Below are 26,432 nucleotides of genomic sequence, written 5' to 3' on the forward strand. Positions count from 1 at the left end.
CATTTCATAATGAAAATTACACGTTTAGGTTACTGACATCGTATGTCTAATTGTAAATTGTATTTAAAGTTTGCATGATAAAGTCATGTGGGTGTTTGATATGAAAGGGCAATAAAAGAATATGAATAGTTTTATAGAAAGTTACGAAAAAGATAGTTGGACAGGTCAAAGCTTTGTTTCCACATAGTCTGTTGTTCGTGCAATTTGGTTACCAAAATAGGGGAGAGAGAGTACAAAGTCTCAAAGGATAAACTTGCTCTACTCTAAAGTGGTCCGATTGAAAAGTTTGCCAAGCGGAAGCCCTTAGCCCGGGACTACTCTGATGCACTTGTTTTTTTTTTTCACATTTTGCACTTATTACACTGGCCTGAGACGCCGAATGGATAAAGAGGTCTGAGCGAGCTAAGTTTATTAATTTAGACATTCTTTGAGAGTGAAGTCTTCTTAAGTTACTTTGAAATTAATTTTATGACTGTATATTTATGGGAGTTATTGTTACGACAACGATGTGGCCATGTTTTTTTATATTTTTTTGGAACTGTATTTAAACGAAATATTTTGTACAGGGAACTAGTTTTGCAATGTTTTTACAGTAATACTTTGGAGTTTGCGTAATACTCTACGATACTTAAGAAATATATTTGATGGCTATTGACAGATCAATGGCTCGCTCATGAAATGTAAGGTCACTGTAGAGAAACAATCTTGATGATAGTTTGACTCTTCGCCAAGTGGCAAATAGACGGTTAGTTCGAATTCTAACCAGTTTATACAGATTCACAAACAGTACTTGTAGAACTTACAAACTAGTAACAGATGGAATAACATTCATTTCTGTTTAGATACACACTGTATTTCGTTGTTTATTGAAACAGTTTAAAACAAGAAATTAAATTAATAGTAAATAAAAACTAATATTTCGTAATATTTTACGAACAATATTTCTATTTTTAGATAAATATCGTGTTTTTAAGTGTTTTAAAGAAATAGATAAGAAAGCAATTAAACGATATGCAATAAAATGTTTTGTGTTGTGTTAATTTTACATGTGCAATTGTGATAAGAAATCGACCTACAGCATGAGTTATGAAGGACCGATTACAAGGACGATTACGATACATTGTCTAATGAACCTGATTAAGACGTTTTTACAGACAATATCTTTATCATGTCAATTATGGGCTGTTTCGCATAAGAAATAAAATGATGACAATAAAAATGCAAAGTTTTCATTTTCTCCCAGAAGGGACCTCGTAAAGAGACCCCGTAGGGCGATGTAAGGCAGTCTTAATATATGAGATTTTTTATTATTGTTTTAATTTTGAGGTACAGTGTAACTACCAATTCGGTAAGAATAGAGTTATCATTGTATTTCAAAAGTCAGTTCGAATCAGTTAAAAATCGGCCATGTTTAACCACATTTTAAGCTACGCAATGGAAGCATGCTTGTAACATATCCTTTTTAACCTAATCTAACCTTACAAAATATATTTAAACATGTAATTCTACATTTTAATTACAGTAAGTAGTAACAAACATAAACGTAAAACCCTATAATTTCAACATCACCGCAATACGGCCGACTAAAAATATCGTGGTTGCGTACTCACAGGCCTTCAAAGTTTTGTATGAGAAACCTTTCAAACAGTTTCAAACTGAAACGTTGCTACTTGAAAAACTCATTCGGTTTATGAAAAATATTTGCTTTATTAAGACATTTTTATGAGTATTTTTATAACTTCGTGACTTTATTTTCCAAGCAGCTACTAGCAAACATCTTCATTCTGTACATCTACTGTTCCAAGATATTACGAGTTTATTTAAAGAACAAACTATCAATTTCCTTAAGAACATCCTTACAAAAAACCCAATAACTATTTTCAATAAAATATACTATAGACGGCATTAAGAGTTGGAACAACGGAAACACCAACTAAATCTATCCCTTCACATACCTCTTAGGAGTGGGTGAATGATACAGCAAGAACAATTGAAACAGGATAAAACAATTTGGACAGGATACAGAAATCGCGACTACCGGTTGTAATACATTTCGCGCGTGACCGACGGTGCTTCAGTCATCCGATAGCCTATCTATCTATCCTTGTAAGTAGATAGTTAGCCTATTTCTAGGTAAGAAACATTGACTTGTGTTTTTCAAATTGATACCCGCGAATCTACTAAGATCTGTTAGATTTTTACAGCAGTGCATAGGTTTGTCGTATTACACTATTTTATAAATTACTTTTGCACTGTTAACACAAAGTTAATCTAACTGAATAAATGGTTAAACAAAGTCGTATTTTTTTCGTTTCCACAAATCTTGAAGATTATTTTAATCACAGGTGTATTTGTTAATATCTTCGCGTAAATATTGAAAACAAGTATACGTGAGTAATATGTAGTATTTATTCAAAAGCTCGTCAAACTGATTGCATATGAGGTCTAGGTTTACTTGGCACGAGTTCAACTTGTTCAAGCTCCTCAATAACTTGGTGTTTACATCCTCGCCGCCTGAAATATTGGGATACGAACGTGAGCCGCCTCGCGACTTCAATAACCATTACACATATTTATCGCTACTTCACTTACTTCTCAAATGAAATACTTAGAATTTCCTAGTACATTTATTAAAGTAACAAGTAGCTACGAAAGAATAATTGCAAAAATGTTTCACAATGGTCCGAATTAAAGATTATCACAGTACTTTTTATTTAAAACTGGCAAATACAAAAAATGCCGCAATTCTCAAATTGTACACAGTTTTGTAATTCGTTCTGTTGACATTTAAATCTGTGTTGACGTGTAACAAAAACGTCTTCGTATCTATTCAGCGCGCTGTCATCTCTAAAGTTATATTCGAAGGTTATACACAACGACGGCGTCCAAGGTCCAAGCACATATTCATACGTTAGGCATGTGTAAAAAATATTATCAAGACGATCGCTCAAAACTTGCTGACAATATAAAGGAGCCTTCCTTAAACTGTACAGAAATAGCTGAACCGCAGTCCTGTTGTCTTTTTTACCTCACTCATAAATATTAATGGGAATTGCGCCTTCCTAACCATATCTCCTGAGACGTATGAGGGCCACAAGATTTATGTAAGGTTCAGTGTGATGCGGACTAAAAATGACTACAGCGCCATCTATTTTTCGACCGAATCCATTTGCTGACAAGGGTCAGTCATGTTATTGCCATCGGATCGTGCTGGTCCGAATTTCAGCACAATCTTCACTCACGGCTCATACATATTAATGAGGATCCAAAATTCGTCGAAGAACACAGAAGAATGGGAACATTCACAGATTTACTAAGATTATCCAAAAGTTAGGTCTGTTGGGTCGACGATTGAGAATTTATCTTTGCGAACGAATCGTGAATCCGCGTTTGCGTGTAAAAATGTAAGTACCTGTATAAATTAGAAACGATCCGACAACAAGGCCTTACTTGAACTGATAACACCGAGAAAAAAATGTACTGAATCCATTTCACTTTCCTCCAAAAGATTTATTTTGTCCAAAAACAGATAAAAGGAGATCAATCTTACAAAAAATACAATTAATCTTATTTATTTTACGGTATTAATTACGAAGAAATACAAAACAAAAGTGGTGGATCGTTCAAATTCAATCACGCAAAATACAACGCATGAACGAACTTTTATCGACCGAGGGGCTAAGAGAAAGATCTCTTTTCCAACCGACTCAGTCTTTCGGACAACTGACTTCACAAAATGAATCCCCGTGTACTTAGATTTATTGCTTTTAAATAACGGATTAATATCCAGATGGTTAAAGAGGTTTTGAGGGCGAACGTGAATAAGTGACTCTTTTGGTGTCCAAAGTTTCAAAGTATAATACTGGCATTCATCTATAAATATGTTCGCAATTAGGGTGAGATGATCCTGTTTAAGAATTTCTCGAAAGTTGTTCGATGTTTCTTTAAAGGACTATTGGTACACTGAGAATAGTTTCTACATAATATAACGATTTGATAAATAAATATGTAATGTATTAGTACCGTAAATAAATAAACCACTACCCACACTAATGCCCTTTGGGCGTGTTGAGACAAATGCCAGACGTCAATCAAAAGGTAAGCAGTCTGCTTAGGTTTTCAATAAATAGTTAAATTTCAAATTCAATTTCCCGGAATATCCCATGTTGAACTTTCAAAACAAATATTCATACGATCGATCGTCGTAACATATGCTCAGTACAATAACATAATCATTGTCGATTACGCAAATCGCACACGCTTCCGATCCGAAACTACACAATAATTTATTATTACCCGTAAATTATTACCGAGATATTGTTTATAGGCCTGTTAACAAACTATTTGCTTTGATATTCGCAAATTCGCTTTCTAATAGCCGTTTAAATTGCACTTTCGCTATAACCAGCCGAGGAGAGAAAACTTAGAAAATGTTTCGCGTTTTTGTTTGAAAATTGTACGTGACCATAGACATTATGTATGATTATGTTAGAATGTGACCATGAAATGGACAAAGCTTTCTAGTTATTACCACTGTTGCCAACTGTCTTACTCATAGCGGAATATTTAAAAATATTCAACTTGTATCATCGTGGCTTTTGATGTGACTGACGGACAGTTCCCGATTTATTCTTTTGATAAACTCGTAAATATTATTTATTTTTAGACAGACGTAGACGTGTAATCACTAGAATTGCAATAGAAATGTTGATATTAGAGGAGTATTCGAAAACTATGTAACGTAAGATCCTTTTCTATCTAAAGCAAAGCTACAAGGCTATGTATACCCAAATGTCCATGAATTCCATGCACAAGGAATATCCAGGAAACAAAGCGATACGTATCCCTGTATTGTTACAGCTTGCTGAATTCGTTCATGTGGAATAAGGCGGAATATATGTCTCCCTTTGACAAAGACAATACTTCGGTCAATGACACCTGTAATACACCAAGGGTACATAATAGGTCTATTACTTAGGGCCCTATAGAGTTTTATGACTCAAGAACTGTCAAAAGGTACGTGTTTGACATCCCTAGATCAGCGTTTATACGTATTGGCAGAATGAACGTTTGTCGTTGCCTCGTAAAAACGACGTCTAACTTTTCGTATAAAGTAAAGGTAGATTCGAGTAAGCAATTTGCTGACTTTGATTATTCTGTATCGGAGAAATCTTAATCAAATATGTAACGGAAAATTTTATTTTTTCCAAGTAATATGATACCAAGAGTCTGGTAGGCGATGAAAAAAATTGGTTGGAAACAGTCTTACTCGCATTAAAGACTTAAATAAATAAATACGCACGGAGAATCTGTATTTAGGTTACAACGTTATGCGAATGTGTCAAAACGAACCAATAACTCATAAACAATTTCACCACAGACAAAATATTAATGTCAAATATGTTTACCAAAATCCCGCCATAATTACCTGTCACACATAAAAGCCTTAATTAATTGAATCAATATGAAAATTAATAGAGGCCGGAGTACACGAGCGATATGCTTCAAAACGTTTAGCACTAAATATTTGCGTCTGTTGTGAATTTATAGGCGCAATAAATCAGTGCTGTTATTTCAAAACAATACGTTACAATTTGTTTTACTCTGTGATATTGGTTTTTGTTCGAAGTCCTGTTGGAAAGATGCTTATGGTGTATAAGCTTAGAGCAGTAACTGTTTATTGTTAAATCAATTAGTCTGTTAAATCTTAAGTATGTTTGTTCTTTAGTTACAAAACTGAATATGTATTTATTATTTATTTTTAATATAGTTTTGATATCTAGACAGAAACAGTATTCACTATTTAATTTCACATTTCTCTTCTAAAAGATACATTTATAAATTTAGCTGCTAGCAAACGTACTCAGTTTAATCCGCGCCTACGTCAAAAGGCCAGCGCGACTTTTGCACTTTAACATTTAATACTTACTTAAACTTACTGGTAGAGAACTAGCTCTTAGTTGATGTAATGGACTGGGATCTTATCCCTTTAGGCTTTTGAAAGGTTACTGTCTACTGGCTAAAATTAAGATGATAAAATAGTTTACAGTTGGTGCAGTTACAAATTTAATCATCTTAATTTTATTTAAAAAATACATACAGTCGAATACCTCTTCCTTTTTTGAAGTCGGTAAAAATATAGATAGAACTATTGAGTTCTATCTATATTTTTATTCGACTGTATGTATTTTTTAAATAAAATTAAGATGATTAAATTTGTAACTGCACCAACTGTATAGATATTGATCTATACTACATACTTCTTAGATTGTAAACCTAAACAGCCTACTCCAAAAGAATGTTACCTGCCATATAAATAAAAAAAGAAACAAACAAATTAAGTTTACATTTCGAACAGTTTCAAAATAAACTAACATGGCGGAAGGTAATATGACACCAAAAGATACGTTCTAATAAAATTCGCGAGTACTATGGAAGGCTTCATACAACAAGACATAAACCTACTACAGCAGGTGACGTAACTCCGACCTTCACCTACCAGTTCAACGGAAATAATTGCATGAACGTGGACGTTTTTGTTTATTTTATACTACTTTTTTGTCAAGTTAATCCAGTATTTCTTTATCTATGTATGTATTTACTTAAAAGTTTATTACATTCCGAAAATGTGTGCAATACTAGATTCTGATCTTGGGAACGTTTGGAATTATTTTTTCTCTGAGTCAATGTTAATAATTAGGTACTATTGTGACAATATGGAATAGATATTATCTTTTTTTATGCTTCTTATAGAATTGCATTAACGTTAAAACTTAACTTAAAATTCAGGGATATGTGTTTTGTATTTCTAATTAAAAGTATAGTACTTAATGTTAGGTTTTAGTGGGGTTTTCTTTATAATTTTCTAATTATATTACTGGAATGAAAATAATTCAGGTAGCAGTTATTTTATGAAATACGGCATTAAGGTTGTCGTATAAAATTAAACACGAAGGAAAGCGTTTTGTATACAATTTTATTATACCCTAACATTGTAAGTATAGAAATTTTACGAGGTAATATAATATACCTAGTAGTTTATCAAAAATCGTGTGTGTTTAACAACAGCTATAAACAGAAGCCATGAAAATTGCTTAGTATTATCTAGATAGTGGCAAGTAACACGGCTACTGAAGAAATTGCGTGTTCCACTGCACGTTACTTCGCGTGTGTTGCTGACCGGAATATTGGTGTACACTCTTAAGTATAACAGCATCTATTGAAACACTACAAACCAATGTCAACTTTATTTCCCGACCGCTAAAGTCGAATTTGGACTAGCTGAAGTCGGAAGGTGGTTTAAATTTTAATCGTTTAGAAACCTAATAAGTAGCGTGTTAGAATTATTTACATGTAATTTGTATAAATACCGCAGTCCTGTATTGCGGAGTTGTTTTAAAAAGTTTCGCATAGTTTTTTTGAATTTATATATATTGGATAAAACCCACCCATCTATCTATCATAGGACGATATATTGACAATAGATAGAAGTTTGTTTACTCCTTCCGAGCATTTATTTTATGACTGTATTTTTATGGAAATGTAACAATTTCTGATAAGGAGTTATAGATATCGTGTGACATGAAATGCGTTACGACTTCTAAGCGATAATCGAGAGCCAATATAAAATATCTTAGTGAAAGTTTCCCAACAACCTGAGTACGCACCTTTTAAGTTCATGCTTCCAAATTTGCAATAATGTGTAAAAGTCCTTACCTGAAACAAAAACAATGTATTATTAGAATGACAGAAATAGACGTAAAATTGAGCTAAAGAAACAAGTTTATTTATAAATCATGAATAAATAATATACCTATCACACCATAAATGGTCATACTGAACTAATGCAAAACGTCTGAACAATGAATGAGGAATGCAGAGTTTCAGGTAAACCACAGCGGTCACTAAGGAAATATTGCTGCAGAATACAATAAATCCATAATTATACAATACTGTTGGATGTAAATTCCCAATCGAATTCCTGGAACTTTGCAAGATTTCCAACGGGACTAAACTCTTATAAATATCTTTTAACTGCATTTGAGGAAAATATAAACAAACATATTAAATATTTATCTTTACAATCAGTACCCGGATATTTTTTATATTAAAACTGGATTTTGTATTTCGCAACCATTCGTATGAATAAAACCTCTAAGCTCTTTTTAAAACGAAAATACGTTAACCGTAAAAATAAATCCGAGATAAAACAGAAAGTAGAACAACTGTAACCGTAATTTTTGTTTAGGCTCAGTACAATTGAAGGATTTACTGATAAACAACAAAAGAGAATATACTGCCTGGTTATTTTTTTTGAAAGAATCATACAATGAAAAAAAGTTAAATTAGTATCATACTGTAATCAATCGATACCGAGTAAAAATATTGCTAATCTATAGATGAAAGTAAAAAAATATGGTAAAGTAACGAATATGTTTTAATTATTTGGTTTTAACAGCATTTTCTATGTTCTAACAATATTTTATTATTTTTTACAGTTACACCAGAAATATTTGTTTGAATTTAAAAAAATACTAAAAATCCTTTTAGTCATTACACTCTACCAGCCAGTAATAAACAAAAAAGGTCCTTAAAACCTCATCGAAGTATATTCCCACCATAAAACGAACACTTGTAAGCACCATAATCTCTATGCGCCCCACTTTCAACATAAAACAAACATCGCACACCATAACAATATTATGGGACAATGTGAAACTGTTGCGAAAGTGGGACTCTGTACTGTATTGTCTGAAGAAGCATGTCGAAAGTACATCTGCCCGCATGTTTCAAACACCATGTGTATTGTATTCAACTGGCCTGTGTTTTATTTTACAGCCGCATGTGTGATTAATATGTAGAAAGTTTATAAAACGTATTATGAAACTGTATTTAAACTACTTTTAATTTATCACGTAATAGAAGAAAAAAAATTGTGTAAACGTCAACTGAATAAATGATTGCTAGAGGTTACGTATAAATACTTTTTTAGGTTTCAAGTCTGTAATGTTATTTCAGCGTACAGCGCTCCCCAATCGACACTATTTTAAAGAATTTATCTTGATAATAAACGAAATTGACAACTTTCCACTTAGTAACAGTATTAACAAACTTGAAAACGTTTCCAGTCCTTCGAGGTACACAAATGACATCAAATATTAAAGTTTCCAGTACAAAGAAATTTTGTTTTACTTTCTTATGAAAAGAGGTCCATTATGCTGACGATGTTACTAAAGCGATATCTGTGAAACATCATTAAACTAAATGTTGCTCGTGAGATTTCTCGCTTTATTCTAAGAAATTTTCCCTTTCTAAGCGACAAGTAAAATTTCCATATGCACGACGCAAAATACTTTTTCTACAGTGTTATTCTACTGCAGTTGAAGATTACACCGTGCGAAGTAAAAGGGAAAAGCTTTTTGGTCCGCACGACATTTTTTACCGAACAACAAGATATGAAAGAGCGATATACTGATTCTGTTTAATAACATAATATACATAGTTTTTTAAACGTAATGCATGAAATTGTTGTTAATCTTAGTGTCTTTAAACCGTCGGTTTCAGTACTTCGACCAACAAATATAAAATATTTGGGATTTTGAACTAACAGTTTTTTACAAGTTTTCAGTTTATTTTTGCTATAGCCTTAATAATTCAATAATATACAAGCAAGTAAATGGTATGACGGTCACCCTATTCATAGTATTGGCATTTAATTCTCTTTCCACTTGTATTTTCTCGTCTATGGTAGAAGCTAAGGGAAGCTCAGGTATGCGTTTCGCGCGACTGCACACCCTCAGCGCACTTTTATTAGCATTAGCTGACTAAGCAGGTTTGAAAGTGACGGTATTAGAACGAATAGAATTGAGATAGTTCAGGTACAGAAAAAAAAGTTCTTTGACTATAGAACATCTTGGCACAATCTTAGCCTCTTATTCATAAAAATATATGAAGTTATGAAAGGCTTATAAAGAGTTTGGTTCTTTTCACTCCTTAGCGAAATGAAAAAGAGAAAACATATTATAGTAGTTTTATAACTAAAATGCGTTTATAGTGTGTTTATGAATTAGAGGGATAGACTTTATGTAGTAAGCACTTCTGATATTTTTAGCTCCGGCAAGTGAGGTTGCCATTTAAATATTAATTTAGAATGAATATATCACGATAACGGATGTGCCATCTAACATTGGAAATTACTAGAAATATCTGGTAAGAAACTTGTTTAGTTTTGATTTAATAATACTTCATTATTAAACATTCTAATAATATCAGTAAGTAAACTCATTAATTCATGTAACATTTAAGACTGTCTGGCAAAAAATAAGTGTTTATAAACACTTTATTGTAAGCTATTTACCCGTCATCAATAATCGAAAATTGGAGCCAAGTTAAGAATTTGCTGAACTATGAAAAAGTTCTGACATTGTTCTAATTCAGCACTAAAAGTTTTGAAGTCGATAGAGAGGCGAACTTATAATGGACTATCCCTCGACTGAAATGATTCCCTAACTTTTATGTTCAAAATATCTTTATTTTGTCAACTTTTAGAATAAAACTTTATTAATAAATTTATCTAAACTTTACTGACGCTATTTTCAGAGAAGTTTACATGTAAATAGAAGACAAATTCTGGTCATATCTTACGATCGTAAAAACCAAGTATTGTGTACTCCAACACAATAACAATTAGTGGTCCAGACTAATCGATCTAGCGAAGGGTAATGGCGGTACTAAGATAGAGTTCTAATTATAATGGCCAGCTCACTAAGTAGGTATGCTAAAGATGCACTTTGAGTTCAATGTACATATAAATTACTTGGATATAAGTAGAATTTTGAAGGGCATCGTCCCCCCAACGCAGATAATAATATAAATAGATACAATTTATTCTGTACACTGTTCAAGATATACTAAGTTTTGAATATATGACTAACATTAGTTTATGAGAAAGTGTACGAACTTATGTAGCTATTCAAATATTTTGCATTAATCATGGTGTTTTAGAAAGTGGACATTTATCATCAATAGTACGTTTTTGTCACAGACGAAATGACGCCATTCAATCATTTTTTACGTCAATTTAATAATAATAAATCTACTAGTTTGTCGTTTGCAATGTAATTCATTTCTAAAATTAATTCAATTTTCGACGCACGTAACGAAAACAATTAAAGCATAACTCCACAAAAAGTCCATGTGAATTCACAAAAATAATGCACGCGAGTCGCGCTACAATGCCAAAAGACAATGTTCTTTATTAAAAAACAGAAGTATTCACTCTTTGGAAAACTCACTCCCACGTAGTTTTTCATAGATCAGATCTTGCTTTGAAATAGCTCTCTAATTAGTTTTGCATGACTAAAGAGTTGTAAAAACCATCAGTTTCACATTTGAAAGCGTAGCGTACGCAGTTACGAAAGAAATTTCATTAAGATTATACTAATATTGTGATACAATGACCCACTTCGTGTAATGTATTGGGTATTGATATGAACGCTATTGTTGTATGGAATCGTTTTTATCGGACATTGACTTTTCGAGTTACCCTTTCACTGGCTTTGTAATAAAAAAGGTAGCTACGTTTATTTCGTTTATAATATTAAATAGAAGGTGATTGCCATTTTAGTTTAGAATTTGGGACTAAATGCGTATGGGAATATTTTTACTTGGGGTCAGGGGATGGCACCTGTGACCTCGCATGGTTGAGTGAATTTTTAAATGGAGAGTTCGTGTAATAAGAGGTTACGGACTTACGGTACGTAAAGCTAAGGTATTTTTGGTTAATTAAAAATAACAATCAGCGAGTGTTACGCTCTTGATATAAAAATCAAATTGTATCGTAACAAATCTGTTATAAGCCAATAACAAACTTCAACGTGAACCTTATAACTAGAAACACGCGGTTTAACACGCTTCCAATCGACGGATATTACCAAAGCAAAATCGGATTGTAGCCTTAATTGGAGGCCATTAAATCTACAAAGACTTTTTTCAAGTTGCGTAACAGTAACAAGATTTATGTAACATTATAAACTTAAGAGTTTTCACAACCAATTTTGATAAAAAATTGCCGCCTTGCATTACTTTTATTAAATTCCTGGGACAAAACAATTTTCGGTAAGCTTTATAGCTTCTAATGATGCGAGTTATATAAACTTTCGTTTGTTTTTGTTTGTGTCCCTTTTGTTTACTTATTTATAGTATAATTTAATGTAGCTAAATATCCTTAAGAAATGATACGCAAATGTTGTATATATTTTTAGACTATCGGTGCCTACTGCCTTATAATGTCAAACATTTCTTAAAATTATGTAATATAAAACTTTATCAAGCAAATGAAGCCGTATCTTAAGTTAAAAGCGACTTTAAGGTCAGAGAGAGAATACCGAGAAATGTTTAACAAAATAGATCAAAAGAAATCATAATCTGAAATATTCCCGGTATTTAAAATCTCTTTATACAAAAGTCTGGATGTTGATATTCTTGACACTTTATAATAAACCGTCAATTATCTATCAACAAATTAATTAATGAACGAACAAATAGCCGCTTCACCCTGTCGTACGACGTAACCCAAAAGACTTAAGGAATCAAAACTTTTCAACAATCAACATCAAAAGTTGTGTAATGCCATCGGAAAGCGTTGCTTTGTGACAGTACAAAGGGGGAAAATTCAAGGGAAGCTTGTATTGCTTTTAGTTTAAAGTTTCGAGAACATTCGATAAGAGTGCTTTGGCAAGTTCGAGATTTGACCGAACTGACTATTAGGGTGCTCCGAGCATTTCGCTATTGGTTTTACTTTTACTCGTTTGATCGTTTTCGCGTTTTCTATTGTTGTTCGATACTTGAGGGTAGAATTTTATTGAGCTCTTAATGAGGTCTTTGTTCAGTTTGTTTAGTAGTTTATAGGATTTTCTAATGAAGTGGTAGAGTTTTGAGTGTACAGGAACGAAGTCTACTGCAAATATAAACTTTGTTAGTAAGACTACGTTTAAATAATTATTGCTAAATGTATTTCACAGGCTTTAAAACTTCTTACATTTTTCACAATTTAGTTTTCCCACTAAGCCCAGCTGTGATAAGCTCTACATAGCAAAGACTTGAAAACTCTATTTTCCCAACCGTATACGGCATAATTCATGTTTTAAATATATTTTCTAAAACTGTTTCTTGGAAGAAATGTGTTTAATATTGCGAAAAATGTTAAGGCTGCATAAACAACTGAAGCAAACTTAGTTTTAAATGTCACTGCAGTATATTTAGCCGAAGCAGCCCGAAGTGGCACGATGTTTCCCGAAGTTAAAAGTACCAAAGGAATAATTTCCAAAATACGTCTATTTCACAAATGCACACAACATTTTTGAATATAGAAAACAATCAAGTTGTTAAAGCACATTTCGTGCCTTGTACATCTTCCTTTGAAATAGACTAACTCTATGTCTACTGTTTCTAAAGGCATTTATCCCCGGTTTCTGAGGTACATTTAGCGGTAGTTTATCTTTTCAATAGCGTTTTTTCTGTATGAGTTTTAACGCTATTGAATAGACAAACTACCGCTACATGTACCTCAGAAGTCGGGGGTTAGTCTTTTTAACCGACTTCAAAAAAAGGAGGAGGTTCTCATTTCGTCGCGATATATTTTTTCTTTTATTAGCTGACCAAGACAGTCAGTACTCTAAAACAAAAACCTAAACAATCCTACATAAAGATCAGGACACACGTGCACTCAACAGTTACACGGACACGGCATAATGCTGAGTCCGCCAACATCAGACACGGCACGAAACTCGTGACGACCAATAAATGCTCGAAGACTAACAGAAACACCGTTGTACCACGTATCATTCGACATGGTCCATTTGTGTAGAGAATTGCCAGTACGTTCCATATATGTAACGGATTTTAATCGTGTACTGTGATTTATTTGATTTGTAATCAGGAATTGGGTTGTGGAATGACGATGTTTTATTACGATTACCACAATACAAAAGTAACCGTAATATCCTGACATAAGTTTAAATAACAGCCATAATTTGTGCTCTACAAATGATGTTGCATTGGAATATTTTGCTTATTCTGTCACCAAAAAAGTAGATAGTGTTGAAGAAGTAACTTCTTTATGTTTCATTCTTCCGCACTAAAAGAAAAACAGTACAGAACAAAGGATATTCTACAATCTAGCCACGCGATTTTCATCCTTATACTCTACAACTAAGAACACACGTGTCTTAGAACAAAACATAAACACGAACGGGAGACGAACGTTTGATTTATAACTCGTAAAACCGCGTCGTCAAGTCCCTACCATTCATCATCTACTGTCAATGTTATCGAAAGTTTTTATTCCATTTACGCGCGTGCGTTTACCTCCTTAGATTAGGGACACAGATGATTGACCACATGTAGGATACAAAGATACCTCGTGGAGCGGAAAGTGCAACTTTCATGTTGCAAAAACATCTATGGTAATGCTAACCTTAATTTGAACCCTCTCGTTCTTAGAACCCGTGGTCGTATACAGTAATGGGTTCGTAATGATGATGGTAATCTCACATTTGACTAGAAAATGTCGCTTATTAAGCGTCAAAGCGTCCTTATCTATACATCTATCGGACAGTAGTACTGACACTTCGACCCTATCTTGCAACTTCTGCATATCAAATTTAAGGTACATTTCTCAACTCTCCAATATCATCAAAAGTAATCTGTTAAAAGCATCATTTTAAAAATTCACATAATTGGCGTCCGAAAAGTTACTTCGTCGACAAAATGCACTTAAATAAGTACAGAGTTTAACTGACACATGACCTAATTACATTGCATACAGAATGCCCGCGACCAATCTTAAAGAAATTCCCCACTAACACACCGTGACAACGAACGTACTGTGACGAAAGCAATCAATATTTACGAAATACTATTATACTACATTTCTTCAAATGTTAGCGTAATGTTAACGTAACAACACATTGTTACAGAATTTAATAGATTCGTAAGAACACGTAAGGCTGTCTGATAGAGCTGTCATAAACACAAATGACTGACAATGTCTTCGTAATAGAGCCATAACTTACTACTAAAATTGTATTACAACCGTAGTGCTACAGAATTTCGAAAGACTCAGGTCTAATATAGACTTGATGTAAAGGAAACGAGAATTATACTATTGGTTTTCATCTCTCAATTTATTGCGGAAACACGTCATCATGAATAGAAATGCAAGTCAGTTTTCTGAGAAGCTGTTATAATTAAATATCGTAGCGTTTAGCGGAATATTTGTATTAAACTAATATCTTCCTAGTTATAAAGTTGAAAAGCAAGCCACTGACCGGGTTGACAACGCGGCACAAATGCCGTGAAATAGTTGTCAGATTGCCAACTAAGGGTTCGGTCACATTGCGCAACGCATTATCGTCACGTTTCATTAGTCTCGTGATAAAATAAAACACCAGACGCTTTCCGTCTGCCTGCATGTCTGTTACTTCTTAAGTTGTAGAATTGGCTTAATGCAAAAGAACAGAGTCTTAACTTTGTGTTATGGGAAGTAAGTTGCTCCCGTTTGCATGACATAGCATGAAAACAGGCTGCAACCATTCAATGAAATAAACAAGTATGTTTAAACAAGAAGTTTGAAAGCTGATCAACAAACCATGCGAGCAAACCCGTACGCATAAACTAGGTTACAACTTTATTGTTCCTACATCCCGCACACCAGTGGCTTTCCATCCAAAACATTGTATCAACTCTTAGGTCATTTAAACTAAACGTAGCATGTGGGACATTTCCGTCGTAACGCAACGAAATAGCCATGAGTCTGTATGAATCAAATTATTATGTTAGTAAACGAGATTTGCGTTTGTGTTTATTTTCAGTAGCAACGTTGATTGTTTTAATAGACGTTCACGTGTTTCGCTCGCCGCTAGGTAATTACTGAAACCTCAATAGATCCGTGCCAACCAAAGCCGATTAACAAAATCTACACTGAATTATGTTCTATTCTCTAGTATATTTAAAACATTTGCATTTAAAATCTGTGCTCTTATTTAAAACTTTTAGAAAGACTGCAAAGCGATTTGACCTACATACTCTGTGCAATTTCCAATCGGAACAGCACCGTCTAGTATAATATTCCGCAAATGCTGAATAAAAAGTGTAGTGAAGCTTCCAAATTTTAAATAGCACACATTGACCTTATTCTCGAACTGCAGTTGTCATAATGCAGTACAAAGTAAGGTGGACCGTTCCCAAGCATTTGCGGCAAACTAACTGAAAATACTGACCTGGAGACTTACCAAGAAATAGCTCACATATTGTTCCTTTGTGTTATGACTTATAATGGAGGTATATTTCATCGAGTTGGCGATACGCTGGCGTTAATTATTGTAATAAAATGCTTTATTGTACGGGAACATTACTTTAATAATTATTTTTTTAAATGACTTATATATTTTACGATAATATCACTTGAATGGAAGTTTCATTTATCAAAATGAGAATAAGTAATATTCAGAATAGGGTATTAAGATCAAACATCATGGGCAATCAATCACCGATTAGCGCCGTAATCTAATGTAGTAAAATAATTATATTGGTCTCGTACAGGTGCATTTAACAACCATGTATAGGTTTAGAACCAAATAACAACAATATCTAAGTCAAAACAAATATATAATAACAGAAAATCAATCGGAATCACCAAATATCTTCCATAAATAAGGCTCCAAATATCTTCCCTTATAAACAGGCAGATCTCATACAATACACGCCCCATAATTTGTATAAAGAACACACAAATAAACAACATTTCCTAACACAATATTATGGTGTTTCTGGAGCGAATGCACCATAAAAGTCAGGGTGACTAATAAAAGACACTTTATATTATGCAAGGAGTGAAAGGGATGGCATGTGCTAATACAATCTCATCCTGATGTGTCAGATTCATCTCGTGTGAGGTAATAAGTCGAGGGCTGACGGGCAGAAACAAGTGATGATAACATGTTGGAACAAAACATGGGAAACACTATTAAAGGTTGTCCGTAATATTAGGTCGGGGAAAAAGTCTTTTCGCATTATAGTATGTATGAACTTGTAATAAAATCTTTTCTCTACACAAAAAAACTCGATATTCGGGTTCCTCACGACCTCACTGAAAGAAACCTAATGAACCGTATACTCATTTGTGATTCTTGAATCAAAAGAGATTTTATTACAAGTTTATACATACTATAATGCGAAAAGACTTTTTCCCCGACCTAACATAATATCATATAAGCACATGCACATGAGCAGATGTCATTTTAAAGCGTCGGTGCGAAATTGTAAAAAAAGGTAAATTTATGCAGTGATTCTTAATTAAATTTTGCAATTTACAATCTAATTTAAGTATGCTACTATTGTAATGTGAAAATAGATTCAGTCACGTTGAAGACTTGTCAGTTCCGGCTGTCAAGGAGACATCTAAAACCACCGTTAGAAGCACTTACAGCTAAATGCTCAAACGTCAGTTAACGATAAACGGAACTACATAAAATGTTTGGCGACACGTTCAAATTCGATTCGGTCGTTTCATTTGACAATGGGAAATCCCAAGAAATGTGAAAATGATTTGTCATATTGTAATTCACACTTGAATATGTATTGTCGTATCAGTGACGCAAGCGCATTGAAACTAACGATTTTATCTAATAAGAAAGTTTTATCTGTCTGTATGTAATCGCTACTCGCTGTTATCAGACATCGTTACATTTTTAATACACATTCTAATAAACTTGTTTTCTTTATCATCTTTTGTTCGAAGACATAGCGCAGCTAAAAATATTCCGCAGAAAATATTTTGACTAAATTATCATCAGTCACAGATTATCGCCGCAACTAATTTAAGGTCAAGGAGAACAAAGAATTTGCTAATGTTATTTAACATTAATTTATTCTTCGCTAATTCAAAATCCGAATGTACCGCAGACCCGGCAATACATATTAATTACCGAGCACAACGTACTTCTTTAATTAGAACCTTTTTTATTGCAAGAAGTGTGTACGTGATGACCCTAGTAATATCCTGTGCGAGAGTAAAATTGTACGCGAGAGTAATTGGAGTGGGATATATCCGACGATATATGCTAAAGCAGAGCTTGATTTTTGCTACGACCTCTTTCGTTTCAGTGACGTCAACGCTTTGATCTCTCCGAATCTGCATAATATTTAGCACTGAATTAATGTGTCACGTCGGCACACGAACTACTGAAGTAGGTCGCATTGTATTGAGGTATGCGCGCAAAATCATTGTTTATTTATGATTCATTGAAGCTGCGTTTATTTCTAAAATAGGTTAATGATAATACATTATTATGTATTACCAAGAAAAAAATATTCCTGTACGACATTTATTCTTAGCAGAAATCCCCAGTGTCGTAAGTCTCTTACGGCTGTTTTGACCGATGAACCGTAAGCTTGTTGTTGAAGTTTTATATTAATCGCATAAGCTTTGTATAAACCCTCGGAGATAAACAAGAGTTCGCACTTAATACAGTTAGTGAGAATTACTTCAGACTAATCTACTACAGTTGAAATTCAGGTGTCGGAGCGTTTTCTTGGAAACATGATCTCAAAGTGTTCAGTTTATTTCGTTTTCACAATAAAATACAAAGAACTGGTTGTTTCAAGTAGATAAATTATACAAACATCGGACCACACTGAATCACTTAGATCGAAAGATACTCGGAACGTATTCTTTGCATACTCAAGGTCGGGGAACAAAACCGGACATTCGTTTGAAAGTAAAATAGTGGTGCCATTTTAGAACTAGTACCTACTAACTCGCGTCTACCGTGAAAGAAAGATCGTGAAACTTTGTGAGAGTTTTAGATAGTCTTTGTGTGATTGTCCACTAGCAATATACTTTTGCGGAAATTACGTCTAGGTGTTAAAAGAACTGTATTTTAGACTTGCACACATAACGCGATTTTTTTCTTAGAATTAAGTGTTACTTTTTTAATTTACTGAACGTAATTATGATGTTATCTTTTAGATTATTATGCAACGCATTCGCTGTGACGTCAATGCGTGTTTTATTTAGAACTTTAAATACATTGCTGCTATAAAGATGGTCTTATTCACTTTCAGTAAAGGTAGCTCTCAATGGAATAGTAATGTGCAGTACTTTCACGCGAACTTATCAACTAGGTACTGATTACGTCTGTATTATGATTCAGAATTGAGATAACGCTGTCTGTTGTGTGTAATGTTTGAGTTTCTGCTAATTATGCCGGCGTATCATAAGTATGAATGATAATGAATAATACAGGAAATTGACAGGAACTACGTTTTAGAATGAAATAGCCGGCAGAGTTTTTGTAAACAATTTTGGCGGCTGATAATAATTCAAATAAGCTTGTTAAAATAAAGGCGCAAATTTACGTTATTATCTTTAGAGTCGACTCAATTTGCATAGAAAATTCTCTACTAATCTCTATTGACTATAAAAGCACACAATTTTCCGAAAAATAAAATACCAAATTGTTACATCTGAAGAGGTTGTTCCGCTCAATAAATCTTCGCGTCCATTCGCTTATTAAGTCTAAGGGAAGGCTGTAATTTTTCATTAGGAAACCTCGGTTGAACCGACGTCAGGGAAAATAGCACCTGGCAAGCGTTCTCCAGCTTAACAGACCATATACGTTTAAATAATAAATATTTCTATTACCGGGTTACATTTGTGTGCAGTCAGCGGGGATTAGCGCATTTGAAATACGGCCCGTTGGAAATTAACCCTGAAATGGATCTGTTACATTATTAAATTCAACTATGAGAAATGTTATTGATATTGTGGATAATTGTTTTGATCTGATATTCTCGTTTAGAGATAGATCTTAAGTTTGTGTAAAGAAATATCACCATTTTGTTTGCAAACCAAAACTTATTTTTTTGGTAGTGTACAATATTCGTTTTAAAGGCATGGTAAACTTTTACTTGTTTATTTTTCGCTGGTAACGTGTCCAACTTGAAGGATAAAAGAATTTTATCGAAAATGACTGTCATCAGACCTCGGTAACTTGGATAACGAAATGCCAAAGATTAGGTCAATTGAGATAACTTATAAAATTTCCTTGAATGATAAGATTATCTTATTCTCTAAGCCTTATGAAAGGTCTTTCCTCAGATATAATCGAAATAACAATGTATTTATCTGAAGACATTGAAATAACAATAAAGAAACATTATAGCAAATTATGTTGGATTATAGGATACTTCCGTTTAGCTAAACTGAGCTATGAGTAGGTATATCAATATAGTGCTTATCTCTTCATGTTGGTATTTTGTAGGTAATACGATTAATTAGTATCGATTGCTAATTATAGACACAAGCAGGTTAATTGGAAATGTCTGATATAATAATTGATATGATTCAATATAACATGGTTACTGCATAGTTCGTATTTAAATTAAAAAAAGTGAGCAGAGGAATTTGAATTGCTTTATCCCAGTTTTCTATTTTTTTTTTTTGCTTATCTCTTCCTAAAAAGGGGCTAAAATCGTATGAACAGAATTTTAATTTTGGATGAAAGTTATGTGCCATTTTAGAACTATTGAAAATTGTTTAGCGTAGAGTTAACACACGAGACGGTTGGTACTAACAGTCGGCACAAATAAACAAAGTCTAATTACTTCTGAACTTGAAGTTGACTATCGTTATGAATGATGAACACGTTAGTTAATGATAATAACGTTATAATGATAAATAATTGCCATAACAATTATCTGTGCTCATCAATGTTCATTTAGGGTTGTTTAGATTGACTCACTTGTACGCTATTATAACTTAGACCAGAACCAATGGTTTCTTAATGCATTCGAATACAGATTATGTTTCATAACAAGAATAACTTAGAACTCAAAGGCTTCATAAAAATTCTGTATTAGCGGTAGAATTAAAAAAAATAAACCATAAATTCTAATCAATTCGACATTCAGAATCAGCTAAAACATTGACCTGGTACACTTAGTTGCGCAACGAGGCTACCGTTATTCGTTCAAAAACACGATGACACCGGCGGACATTTTTCACAGAGCCGATAATTTGGCAAAGGCGTTTTGTTCAGCCAGACAAGTTTTCTGTTCGTCACCTATTTACATAATGTGTGAATCATGAACCCGTATGAATGTTAATAAAAATCGCTAGCATTATTTTCAATGAGTTGGTCAACTTACGTATTAAGGATGTGTATTGAGGAAAAAATGTTATGATTCTTTTGTTTATGGGGTAACACATAAAATATGGATTCATCGTTTAGTCACACAAAGAAAATAATATGTTTACTAACAAACTAACAAGTTCTCCCGCAAGTTGGAATATTTCTTGTTACCGAACTAATACTGTGTTATGATATAATATTTATGATTTTGTCTAGGCGTAGAGAAGACCATCTCTTGGGTAACGTAAACGCGAATATAGTATATCATAGAGAACAGCCAAGAACATCGTAACTGCACTTTTCTACTTTTATATTCTGCAAATGTGGTTTCATATAGCAATAAGATTATGTACGTACTTACCTACTAAGATAAGCAGACATATCTCTTAAGATACGAATGAATATTATGTCTCCTTTCTTTGAGGAAAAGCGGATGTTCTTTGTAGGTATAAACAACGTTATCTTCTCGGGTCAATGGGATAGTTTATTAGTTATTATATAATTTATGTTTGCTGATAAATCTAGCTTCATGCGTATTAAATGAAGGACAGTTCTATACATTTATAAGAAGAAAGTCTTGCAATATGAGGTTCAGAAACTAGAAAGCTATAAAGTTAATCGGTGTTGTGATTGTCACAAAAACAGGTACAGTAAATGATAATTGCGATATCATCTTATTCCAGCCAGTTATCAACACAAAATGGGGCCAATTACTTCAATCAGTGTTACATGATTTATAAATGCACCATTTACGATGAGAATATCTAAAAATATCATAAAAGTCAATACAAAGATAAACGCTATCGAACCCTTCTATAGGATAATTTATTATTTGATTACACGTCCACAATGAACTAAGTATAATTTACTAACGACCAATCATAACTAGATAACATCATCAATGACGTAATGGTTACTAATGGACCGGCTAAACAATTATATTTTACATTGTACCACTACTACATGTAAGAAACTACCATTTATTTAGAAATAGATAGTTTCATGAGTGTATGAAACTTGCAGTTCAATGATGAGAAAGATAGTTTAGTGGCATGATACCAACCTCTTTTTGTTCTGTAGGTGTGCTGGTTCTGACTCCTGTCAGGTCTTTCCACCTGAGCACCCCCATGACTGCGTGACGTACCCACGAGCCCCGTCTCCCAGTCCTTCCGTTAGACAGTTCATCCACCACACCACAAATAACAGAGTTCACCACCAACTTCCCAGTTCCATCTTTCTCATTCTTTAACGCCACTTCGCTACTAATCGGCAACGACCTTCTCTCCCTCATAAAGCCAGAAAAATAAATCGCAGCCACTATCTATTCAGGCTTCCCAAAATGCATCCTCACGACACACGCACTATTAATCATCCTAAGATATCGAACTTCAAAGACGATATAAATCTTCCAGTAAATCGTTTATTTTTATTACAGTTTTCGGGTCACCCAGCTGCGATCTTTCCCATAAGCGCCCGGAAGTTTTTCAATTATTCCTTTAGCTATAAAAGAAAACTCTTAAACGATCCTCTGCACGTCGGAATGTCCCCTAAATGGCTTTGAGAGTCCAAACACAGTCAGAAAAACAGAAGGTTTTAAACTTTCACTTGGTCGCGTCTTCGTCGCGCCCTGGATGTAGGTTATAATATGCTTCTTTCGCTGCTGGTTATCCACCAAAACTTTAACACTATCGCAGTCTTAATTATTCACAGATTTGCCAAATAACGTCCAAACTTTTCTCTCACACAGAACACAGTCAACACACGTGCAAAAAGTTCAGGAAGAGGCTATAATAAATGCAAACACTTCTCCAAATATTAGAAGTTCAAATGTTGGAGTTGTCAAAACACGATCGTAGCGCGGTTGTTAGAATATCGAAGACAACATTACGTCCACACCGGTTTGCGTTCGGAACCCGAATGGAGCGGCGCGTGCCACATGCTTCTGTCGGCAAAGGCGCGTTGAAGAACGACGTCTCTTTCTTTACTGCATATTTGTTGCAATGCAGACAGGGACAAGTAGTGAGATCAGCCTTCAGATTCTGATGTATGGAGACAAGACAGGTGAATGTAACAGCCGGAGAAGACAACAAAAACTTTTCAAACGTTTCTAATGCGATTTTCTATTGTGCCATGCGACATTCAACTTGTAGAAAAATGGTACAGCACTAGATTAATTATAACAATAGAAAGTTATATAAATATGGAGGTACTATCTCACACATTCAAGGTTAATAAAAGCAGAAACGCGTTCAAAATATAAGGGCTTGAGTTGAAGCGAAATCAGCAAACAATGTGCGGAAACTATTTATAATTATTGCAGTTTAAATACTCGAAACTGATTAGCAATTATTAGAATTATATAATAGGTATTTATAATTACTTAGTAATATGATTATTATTTGTTTACTATTATAATTTTGCTGCGTCTTCGAACAAGAATATAACATTTTATTACTCCTTAAATGTCAACAGCAACAACTTTAGCAGAATGTATTTAAGTAAGTCAGAATTAACACAAATAAATAAAACATTATAATTGTCCGTTCCCATGCAAGTGCACGTTGCAAACGATGAATTTAGGCGTGGATGCGTTTGCGTGGGAACATCCGGGAGTAACCGTCCACATCACGCTACCCTCAAGCTTCGAAGGGAACAAATGACCAACAGGTGCCGTCTACTTCTACCCAACTACTTCCGAAGCCAAACACTCGTAAGACGGATGCCGATACCTTATTAATAAAGGAAGGATGTGGTGCGGATTGTCAATCATCTTACGATCAAAAAAGTATTACGCTTTACGCATATTTTTTTGCATGTCAGGAAATTTTCACTTATATAGCGCAGGAAACAAGTTAAGTAATCGCTTATAATAATTTACGTAAACAATTCTTGCATCATTAAATAGAACAGTTATGCGTGACACATAAAGCAGAACAATGAAACAAATAAGTTCTACTTGTTCCAGCGAATCGCAATAAATAAGTCTGGAGTTCATAATTGTAACCTCAAATCTGATTGCATGCGCAAATTGCGTTTCCTCGTCACATCATGTGGTTCTGTTAAAACATTTGGCTAACCACGGGGCGTCCCATCCACCAGAATATTACAAAGATAGTTTTTAACGCAAAAAAGGTCACATTACTGGAACAGCACATAAAAACATTGTTTTTCGGCAACAACACGATATTTGGGAGGTCCCGGCAACCACTATGCGGTACTTTGATATTGATAAAACAACATCATGCCCTTTGTAACAACAGTTATTCCAATTCGGTTGGCATATTCGAAATAATACATTCATAAAATTTTAATTGGTAAGCAAACACTGATGGCACTGAATAACAGGAACTATTTTTAATAATATCATCCCGTGGGATTATAATTAATCGAGACATGCAAATAATTATCAAAATAAATGTGTAAATTCTCCATAATTTAATTATTTTCATTCCTGGTATACTTCAATAAAATCACGATAAATTTCACGCATGACATAATTAAAATTGTACTCACAAACAATTAACAAACAAATATTAATTATAAAAGCTGCATCATTTATTTATAATTAGTGTGTGCGGTAATAATTCAGAGTATTTAGTAGGTAAACAGTACAGGAATATGCATAGATGAACCTAGATTCATTCAGTACACGGTAACAGACGTGAATAGGCACAGAGAATCGGCTTGGGATGCGATTTTGCATACCCAAGATCACGTTTGATAGTGTTGTTCAACGTCTCTGTCGATAAATAAAAGATTATTGAATGATAAACATGTAAAAAGATAATTGAAGTAATTTGACAGAATATTTATTTCAAGTTAAGAGTACTTAAAATAAATGTTAATAATGTCCAGAGCAAGCTCGTACAGAAAGAGAAACTTAGTGGCTTGAAATACCGAATTTGCTCAAAAATATTGTTAATTATAGTAAATTAGGAGTAATTAATTTCCGTCGATGATTGTAGAATTAAAACAATTTCGTTATTTTTTAATTATTAATCAACAGTACAACTAAATGAAATGAGAAACTAGTAAACCTTCAAACCAGCACTGTAACTATAGGGTATAATATATTTATACGGAATACATGTTTATATAACATCTGCTTTATACATAGATGAGAGCATTCTACAGTCACTACTGTGCACGAGTATCCTTTTAAAACGAAATAAGCTAATCTAAGCCGCTAAATACTGGCTAACTTCGATCGGCTTGTTTTAAAATCGACTTGTAACATAACCGATTGCACATCCCTACGCTATACGATTACGCAAGCGACGCATCACTTATGCAAGTGCATGCGCCTCATTTGACGGTCGTTAGACCGTGGCAGGTGTGCTTCTGAAATGTTAGCCTGCACACCTCGACCACAAATGTAAAACAAACAGATGTTAAGCCGTAAAACACACGTGACTATGATGACTTACTGGGTGTACTAGCGAAAGCCATTAAGAATATGACAATTGCACAGTTTCTGAGGCACATTTGGCGGTAGTTTATCTATTCAAACTATGATTTTTGTATGAGCTTAAACACTATTGAATAGATAAACGCTAAATTTACTTTAGAAACCGGGGGTATGTGAGTGTTATGTAGGAGGGAAAAGGATAAGACGCACTCGAACACAGACAAGATTATAGGCTGCCTTGTGGTAGCCAAGGATCGAGATCATAAATACTCAAATCCAGGTTAAGCTGCTTCCATTAATGAGCATTACTAAACTAAAGTGCCAACTACTGTGCCAACTAGAATAAAGACAGGAGAGTTTAGTGCAAAAGATCGCCACTGGTGCTACAAAAAATAGTTGAATTTCGTATGCTATAATTTCGTATATTCCTTACTCTGATTTGAAAAGATAAAACAACGTATGTGTAATTGTGTACCTACTAAGCGTTTTATGCAATGTATATGATACAGTCTCAACTTCCAAGTGTATGAAACAGAATGAAACAACGCATTCGATAAAATCTTGTATACCATTACGTGTTAGCAAGAACCCTTATTATGTGCACTCTCGGCTGAACTCGTCCATGACTATCTTAGCAGTCTGTCTTTCTCTCGTCGTATGTTTAGTGGTCACCCGAGTGTTAAGCTTGTTGCTGTAGACTTTTAAAGATTGGTTAGCGACAGTCGTCCTTATTGACTACAAGAACATAGTACGTTACTCTCATACCTCGATACGAAATTTTTTGTTTGACCTTTTCCTCGTCCTAAAATGTCTAATACCTACTTAAAGAT

General features: G+C 33.9%; 1 protein-coding gene across 5 annotated transcripts in view; it reads right to left on the reverse strand.

The window, feature by feature from the left end:
* Window positions 1-26,432, reverse strand: part of RapGAP1 (Rap GTPase activating protein 1) — a 276,369-nt gene that overhangs the window by 61,045 nt on the left and 188,892 nt on the right. Inside the window, exon 1 of one of the 5 annotated variants that reach the window (XM_076124618.1) lies at window positions 22,258-23,118. The exons of the other annotated variants lie outside the window; for them this stretch is intronic. Coding sequence (XP_075980733.1) covers window positions 22,258-22,485 — 228 coding nt within the window. The 5' untranslated portion in view covers window positions 22,486-23,118. Of the gene's footprint in view, window positions 1-22,257; window positions 23,119-26,432 lie in introns of those variants that run through there. 5 annotated transcript variants of the gene reach the window in all.

This window comes from Anticarsia gemmatalis, chromosome 16 (assembly GCF_050436995.1).
Source record: "Anticarsia gemmatalis isolate Benzon Research Colony breed Stoneville strain chromosome 16, ilAntGemm2 primary, whole genome shotgun sequence".
In the NCBI taxonomy this organism is placed as follows: Eukaryota; Metazoa; Arthropoda; class Insecta; order Lepidoptera; family Erebidae; genus Anticarsia; species Anticarsia gemmatalis.